Source organism: Micromesistius poutassou (genome assembly GCF_964030765.1).
Source record: "Micromesistius poutassou genome assembly, chromosome: 16".
In the NCBI taxonomy this organism is placed as follows: domain Eukaryota; kingdom Metazoa; phylum Chordata; class Actinopteri; order Gadiformes; family Gadidae; genus Micromesistius; species Micromesistius poutassou.
This window is the reverse complement of record NC_140286.1, coordinates 11,740,358-11,748,241: the sequence shown is the minus strand read 5'-3', so window position 1 is coordinate 11,748,241 and position 7,884 is coordinate 11,740,358. Positions and strand designations below refer to the sequence as shown.

Sequence of the window (7,884 nt, the reverse complement as noted above, 5' to 3'; positions counted from 1 at the left end):
GTTGTGAGAACATTTGGATGTAGGTAAAAGGTCGTAGCAAACTTTAGATCCAATGCCCTTCCCCCTAAAGTGCAAGAAGGAAAACCAAAGATAAATACTTATTTTGCTGAGGTAGGATGTTCTGTGCTCGCGGAATGAGCTTTATATAATGACAAGGTAGTAACTTCAGCTTAAATGCCTGAGGGAAACTGTAAAACCTTATCCGCTTTCTATTTAAGAGCTTAAGATATGTCCCTATAAGAAGACATTTACAAAATATGAAGTCTGATAAACAGCTTTTGAAAAGCTTCTTTCCTTCAAACAAATACAATAGGAGAATATCCCTTTCCTTCAGTCTGGAGCAGAGAGCACCTCCTGAAATGTTTGAGATTGCTCAGCAAGCAGTGTGGGGGTGTGGGAAAACCCATGTTCAATAAAGTTGGCTTCCGACACTTAAGCCCAAATAGTGTTTTTTCCTCTCCTGCGTGACTGCTGTGCATAGTGAGAATGTAGAGGTATGCCCTTGGTCACAGGCTAGTGTTATTTTGGGCCATCTAGTATTGACCCATTTGTTTTTGCCTACTCATCATAATGAGAACTGGTTGCAGACCTCAGGTCAGCTGCAGATGCAAGAGTCTAGAGGAAATGTAATAAAGTCGTCTGCTGCCAAATGAAAAGTCACAGCATTCATGTCATAAAATAAGTTTTAAATGTTTCAAGGAAAACAAACAGGTCCAGTAAAAATCACGCTTTTACCAAATCAGGTGAATTACAATATAGCAGTAGACAAAGGATAAAACTCCTTCATGAGTTGAACAGAAACTCTACAAATGGCAAGGGAACGATGTTAAGACAAAAGGTCTGATGAGTACAAACATCTACAAAGTGTACCGTACGACTTACAAACCCAGCATGTCCAAAAATCTGGAGACCTCCAATGGTGCCATTTAAAAAAAAATAAAAACAGTTCTCAAAAGTATTAGTAACATTTAAGATTGGATAGTTGAAAAGGCAGGTCACGATATAACAGTTAAACTAGTCAAGACTCATTTTAGAAATTACACATGCTGTTCAGCCAATAGCAGCTCTAGTCTTCAGTGTCCATGTGCTTTAGTCATTTAGAAAAGACTACGTTACATCATCAAGCAAGTTTTAAAAAAAAAAACTTTACGAAATCCTTCCTGCCCCTCCGTCTACACATGAGGGGGAAAGGTGTACCCTGCCCCGCACCTTCCACCATGACACCCCCCCCCCACCCTAGTCACGTGGCAAGTCGACCCTTATTCAAAAAAAAAAACTAGCAGGTTACAGTTTTATCATTTAAAGGGAAGAAAAAGTATACAGTACTAGTTCGCCTTTCAGCCGTTAAAAAATAAAGAATACAAAGTAAACTCAAATAAAACGGAGGTGGCTGGTGGGGTTTTCACGAGGAGAGGAGGGGTGTGGGGTGGGTGGGGGGGGGGGGGGGGGGGGGGGGGGTGTGCGTGAGTGTCAGTCAGTGGCTCTAGTACTCCGTGGGTTCCTCTCCTTCCTCCGCCAGCAGGCAGGTGCGGATCAGCGCCTCCGTCACGGCGTAAGGGTCGCAGTTGGCGGACGGGCGGCGGTCCTCGAAGTAGCCCTTCTGCTCCTGGCCCACGCTGCGCGGGATGCGGATGCTGGCGCCGCGGTTGGCCACGCCCGCCGAGAACTCGTGGATGTTGGAGGTCTCGTGGCGGCCCGTGAGGCGCCGGGCGTTGTCCAGCCCCCCCTTGGGGTCGTAGGCCCGGATGTGGTAGTGGTGCCTCTTCCCCAGACGCTCGATGGACTCCTCGATGGCCCTGGGGGGGGGGGGGGGGGGGGGAGTTGAGGGGAACACGCGAGTACAGGTTAGGGTAGGCCTGGGCAAGAAATCAATAAATTATCGTATCGTGATAGACTTTTGAGCAATATCAATATAAAACATGTTCAATATATATCGATAAGAGACTGGCCCACCGGATCTAGCAGCTGGGTTTGTTACACAAACACAGTTCCATACTTATTTACATATACTCGAGTGTGTTTCATTGTTGTATTGACATTGGAGTATTTATCAATGAAGAACAGTGGAAGGTCGTATTAATTGTTAAACAGAAGTGCTCAAATCCAGCATGGTAATTCCTAGTCTTTTTAGGTCATTACAATTATCAATAGTTATCGATCAATATGATGAAGTTATATTGTGATACGTATTTCAGCCATATCGCCCAGGCCTAGGTTAGGGGCCCATTGCGGTCAAACGGCGCTACAAGCAACGCAAGCTTCCCCCAGTACTCCTGGTGGGAAAGGGACTCACTTCAGACCGCCCTCCTCTCTCATCTCCTTGGTGCTGAAGTTGGTGTGGCAGCCAGCGCCGTTCCAGTTGCCCTGGATGGGCTTGGGATCAAAGGACGCCACCACGCCAAAGTCCTCGCACACGCGGTGCAGGATGAAGCGGGCCACCCACAGGTGGTCGCCCATCTTGATCCCCTCCGTCGGCCCCACCTGGAACTCCCACTGGAGACGCAGAGCAAACCAGTAAGCAACTCTCTCACCCACACGTCCACATCGTCTGCCCCAGCCATCCGACCCAACAGTCAACCAGCGGTCACTGCACCAGACGTTGGGGTTACCTGTGCAGGCATCACTTCGGCATTGGTTCCGCAGATATCCACCCCGGCGTACAGGCAGGCTTTGTAATGAGCCTCCACAATGTCTCTGCCGTAGGCCTTGTCTGCCCCCACGCCACAGTAGTACGGACCTGTGTGAAGGCACGACTATAGTTAGGACCAAATCGCTTGTATGGACGTCTTTCAGAAGACAGTTGCGCCATTAGTAGGCCCTTGCCTTGGGGTCCAGGGAATCCATTAGATGGCCAGCCAAAGGGATGCCCGTCGGTGCCCAGGATGGTGTACTCCTGCTCCATGCCGAACCAGGGGTGCTGGTCCTTCACCATATCCATCACCTTGTTGCACGTCAGTCGCAGGTTTGTTTCTGTGTGCAGCACAATTTTTACGGTTATCAACAGATCCTTTTCGCTTGTATTTGCATACACACACACGTCTTGATTGTTTATATAAACAATGTCAATGTCAAAGCCACGGTCATGTTACCTGTAGGTTTGTGGTTATACTTCATCACCTCGCACAGCACTAGTTTATTGGGGTCTCTACGGAACGGGTCACGGAACATCGCGGCGGGGATGAGATACATGTCGCTGTTGGAGCCCTCCGACTGGTAGGTGCTCGAGCCATCGAAGTTCCACTCTGGGAGATCTACCGACCAACATGAAATGACAGATTAATAAAGGCAATACATCCACCAACAAAGACTGACTGAGTCTTCAGCGCTATGAAGGAAACACGTATAGTAAAACGCATGGAGGATGGGAACAATGACATCAGATTACGTAACCCTTGTGCCTTTACCTTCGATGCTCTTAGGCTCGGAGTCGAGCGTTCTGGTTTTGCACCGGAGACCCTCTCCGGTGCCGTCGATCCAGACGTACATGGCCTGGACCTTGTCTCCCTGGGGGAGCTCCATGTACCGTTGTTTTACAACTTTACTCAAGCTGGCGCTGGCGGACGTAGCCATCTTATCGTCTGTTATGACACACCTGGAGACGGGAGGAGAGAGGCGGCGTGAGACGAGGGTTTCCCGGGCGCGTTAAGGCGCACATGTTTGTGAACACACAGCGTGTGTTGCGCACCATTGTTCTCTATTCTAGAAGGGATAAGAGCATGCAACCGCAGGTCTCGCAGCCTCACTTTAGCATGTTCACTGCGATCCAAAGCCAAAACAAAGGAAGCGTTCATACGAACGTCCACATTGGGCTAAACACCTTCAATCGCGTAAATCTCTCCCTCCCGACGGTCCACAGTGGAGAAAGATTGCGCTCTTAACTTACTACATCAAACATGGTAATAGGGAAAGGTAACGATGTATATACACAGTACGATGTGCCTCCATGCTGCCGTACACACAGCCAAGCATTGTAGTCATGGTTACACTTATGCCAGACCGAAGCACCATTACATAATCCCCCCCCCCCCCCCCCCCCCACAACACACACACACACACACACACACACACACACAGTTCCTATGCAATTATATATGGCAGCAAAAAACAATCAACGATACGAGATGAACGTCTTTAAATATGAATCTGACAATCACCCAAACTCCGAAACAATAAAAGAGAAAACAATTACCTTTAAAAATAATATGTTGGAAGAAAAAAAAGGACAGAAAGGTCCAAGGAGTTGTTCTTGAAACTCTTAATAGTTGTTGTCTCATTCTCTGGTACCACAAAATCCCAGATCCAGTCTAATTTATAACAAGATGGATAGGGACGTCCGTATTTCTGATTGGTCAGAGAAATCTCGACATGTTTGCTCCGCGGTGACGAGTGGCCCTCATTGGTCAGGAGCGAAGCGCAACGCCCTCAACTTGGAGGAGAGTTTCTTGTGCAGCACATGCCCAAAATGTGCTGAAATCTGCAGCATTTGCCCTCAATTTCACACAAAAAGAGGAAAACAACTTTGTTTGTCTGATTGGCAGATGAAACATTGCTTATTTGGGTTTCATCACGCTTGTACCTAAAACGTGATGACTACGAGAAAAAAAAACACATGTCTGCCTGTCTCTTTCCTTGTTTATCATCCACACCAAACAGTGGTAATTTACGTCCCCAAACGCCCCCACGCGGTTGAACTAGGGAAGTACAGCTAGTTTATTGGAGGTTACATAAACAAAAAAAAGTGCAGATACCGAGAGTACCGATTGGGTGAAATGCGCTAATGGTGCACACACAAAGACATATTGAAATCATCCATATGTATAGATCAAAGATTCCCTGCCAAGGTATATTGGCAACATCTTCTTACCCTTGGAAAAAAAGGTTAATTTAAAAAAGGTTAGTTAAATGTTAATTCCTAAAAGAGAGAAGCCAAACGCTTGCCTGCACAAAAAGTGCACAGACAAGAACGTTGGCCTGTTGTTCTAACTGAAGGATTTAAAACGAATGTTTCGGTTTAAAACATCACAACGATATTTGTAACTAAAGGAGGTCTTGCTATGAATGTCGTCAGTTGCTTAATATGCTTTGATGAAACTACACAGTCAAGAAATCCCACTCAGTGTGGCTGTTCCTTTTATAGATTACCGTTTGACCATCCATAGTTGGAGGAGAGTTTTTACCCCCAGTAGGAGGGCATTTGCACCTACCGTTTTCATATTTAGTTAGAGGACATTTTTTCCACCCTGAAAAGTATAAAAGTAAAATGTTTGTGTGTGTGTGTGTGTGTGTGTGTGTGTGTGTGTGTGTGTGTGTGTGTGTGTGTGTGTGTGTGTGTGTGTGTGTGTGTGTGGTTTTCTTCACATTAATGAATTAACCTGTCAGTCCTACAATCAGTCAGCATCTGTAGTGAGGTTCCCTGGCTTGATGAGTGGGACATCTAAAGTAAGCTTTCCTCTTTTCTCCATCATTTCTCCAAGGTTTTTGGACAGACGCCCCTTTACATCCAGTCTGAGAACAGGTGGTTTTTGTGCCCAGAGATCACTGCGGGAAAGGTAAACTTGTGGCCAACTTCTTGATTCTAAACATGTGATGGACCAGAGTGCTATTGTCACATCCTACCAGGTTTATTCAGTAGTATCCTGTTGGTTAGGGAGGGAGAAGAACAGCCTGGCTGACCGCAGGCTGCTGAAGCGGTGTCTGGGTTCTGTGCCTCTGCTCCTTCCTCAAAGCCACTCGAGGTCTGTGGTTTTATGCACTCAGATCTCCTCAACCAGCTCACGTTCAAGTTGTAGAACAATTGTGTCTGAAGTCCATCCCCCTGTCCATGCCTGCGTGCGTGTGTGCGTTTGTGTGTCCGTATACATTGGGATATTTAGGAGGAGACCTGGTGACCTTCTGCGTGAGAGTAGACCACTTGCTCCACATGGACCTGCGGAGGAACCCAGGCCAGAGGGCTTGCTACCAGGCCCTCTACGGCCTTTATCAAGGCCTTCCACCTCACGGAAGGCTCCAGCATCATGGCCTCCTGTCGCCCTGCCCCTGGTAAAAGTCTTTCAATGCACTTACCTTTGTTGGAAAGATTTATTTTTGAAGGATTTTATCCTTTTTATTGTAGAGTAAGAGAGGAGAGAAAGAGGGGAGGACATGCAGCAAAGGACCGCGAGCAGGAATTGAACCCTGGCCTCTGCGGTAACGACTGGGCCTTAATGGTACGCTCTCTACCCGGTGAACCACCAGGGCGGCCCTCAATGCACTTTCAATGTCTGTTGTTTTCCCGGCACACCAAGCACCAACACCGGTTCTCTGTGTGTACGGCGTCGCTGTGCAGCGATGTTGTGGGAAGTCGCCAGAATCCAGCCAGAGGACGGGACGAGGGAGCCCCCCTCCTGAATCACATGACACACAACGCTCTGAACAGCCTGTACTCCTATCGGCTGCCTCGATTCCTCTGGGTCTGCAAAAAGGCGATTAACCGTCACGGGCTCCAACATCGCCAAAGAATACGAAGACCTGTCCTCCTCCAGATCCCAGCATCTGGAGTCCCCGCCCCGAAGGGACGGAGGGAGGAGCTGTGGTGGCCCGGACCTACAGCTCTAGAACTCCTCCCCTCCAACACAGCCCCTTACTCCTGCGTCAATACGCCTATATCTCATTTGCCGTCCTTTATGACCACCACCACCACCACCAGCAGGGCCTCCGTCTGCGGCCCGTCCCCCAGCGTTGCGTTGTTGACCACCTGTCTGCGGGCTGGTCCGCTGATGCCAGTAGCAGGGCGGCCTTAACAAACACTCTTCCTCTTGAGGGTTCAGGGACAGGAGGCTGCGCTGCACCACCTGGGGCTCTGACAGGAGCTGGACCACTTCCTGAGCCTGCCGCTGCTCACGCTATGGAGGACGGCGCCTCCATAGCTCTGAGGCGAGCCCTGGCCTAGAGGAGTATCTGCTCCCGGGTCGGCACCAAGGCAGCTGACCCTGTCTGAGAGCACAGCCACACACCTGGTGAAGCGTTTGCCCTGCGGAAACCCCATGACCTGGATTCACGCTGCCGAGCAAGAACTCTGCCAGGTGTGACCCTGAATCAACCGCAGAGCGTTGAATGTTGATAAGATGGTGGCTGAGAGATCATGCCTCATTTGTTCAAGTTAAATAGCATAGTGTTGTATCCATGTCTGTGCATGTGCATCACATTACTTTGCTGTATTGTAAGATGCACTCACAATAAAGGCGTTCTATTCTATTCTACTAGTGTATGATTGTGTTCAAGGATTTTATTCCCGTTATGTTTTATATGTTTACAGATTCTGGCACGTACGTTCTGCTGATTCTTGGAAGAAGAAGAAAAAAAAATTCGGAGGAAAAAAAAATCCCATCTGGTAGTGGTTCTCTCTGATCCATTCGTATGCACGCACACAGACACACACTCCACAGCTACTGTACAATCTCAACACGAGTAAGGGCGCACTCACACTAAGCCATCTGTACCGTGTACGTTTGCATCCTAAAGTCTAGATCGTTTGGCTAGTGTGAGCACGCCATCCGTCCTCAAGTAGGCCTACAGTAAAATTCCGTGGCCTCAGTACACTTCGGAGAGGTGTGCTCAGGCCACGGTACACGGTACATGCTAATGAGCCGACACGTGCACACGCACGGATACGCAACCTATATGAACAAGAGGCAACCGTATTCAGGCCCAGTTGAGATTGCCTAGTGGGAGCACAGGCCGGCGGGGGCAGGCAATCGTATTTGAGTGCGGTACAGGGCAACTTTGCCTAGTGTGAGTGCGCCCTAATTCTCCGTGTTGTTCTTCAGGAGAGTTGTCTGTTGTTGGTGCACAGCGCCCCCCGAGGGACGGGATGCGCCGGTGCAGAAGGTGAGGCGGATCAGGGAG

The 7,884-nt window shown here is 48.7% G+C and overlaps 2 protein-coding genes across 2 annotated transcripts in view; one reads left to right on the top strand and one right to left on the bottom strand.

Moving 5' to 3' along the window:
- Positions 1–575: 575 nt before the first annotated feature.
- On the bottom strand, positions 576–4,285 carry glula (glutamate-ammonia ligase (glutamine synthase) a). The gene is made up of 7 exons (XM_084481529.1): positions 4,190–4,285; positions 3,405–3,592; positions 3,090–3,251; positions 2,824–2,970; positions 2,610–2,737; positions 2,294–2,493; positions 576–1,796 (listed from the first exon to the last, which is right to left on the bottom strand). The coding sequence occupies exons 2-7, from the start codon at positions 3,568–3,570 to the stop codon at positions 1,484–1,486; spliced, it is 1,116 nt and encodes a 371-aa protein (XP_084337655.1). The 5' UTR covers positions 3,571–3,592; positions 4,190–4,285; the 3' UTR covers positions 576–1,483.
- Positions 4,286–7,022: 2,737 nt separating this feature from the next.
- The window catches only part of pbx1a (pre-B-cell leukemia homeobox 1a), a gene marked incomplete at its 5' end in the record, with an annotated part of 12,773 nt that continues 11,911 nt past the window's right edge, over positions 7,023–7,884 (top strand). Inside the window, 2 exons of the mRNA XM_084481508.1 lie at positions 7,023–7,061; positions 7,806–7,866. Of these exons, the coding sequence (XP_084337634.1) occupies positions 7,023–7,061; positions 7,806–7,866 (100 nt within the window). The remainder of the gene's footprint in view (positions 7,062–7,805; positions 7,867–7,884) is intronic.

Coding starts and splice junctions, on each gene's coding strand:
- glula (XM_084481529.1), bottom strand. CDS start 3,570: ATGGCTACGTCCGCCAGCGCCAGCTTGAGTAAAGTTGTAAAACAACGG. Junction 3,252..3,404: donor CGAGCCTAAGAGCATCGAAG/GTAAAGGCACAA, acceptor GTTGGTCGGTAG/ATCTCCCAGAGTGGAACTTC. Junction 2,494..2,609: donor CCGAAGTGATGCCTGCACAG/GTAACCCCAACG, acceptor CTGCGTCTCCAG/TGGGAGTTCCAGGTGGGGCC.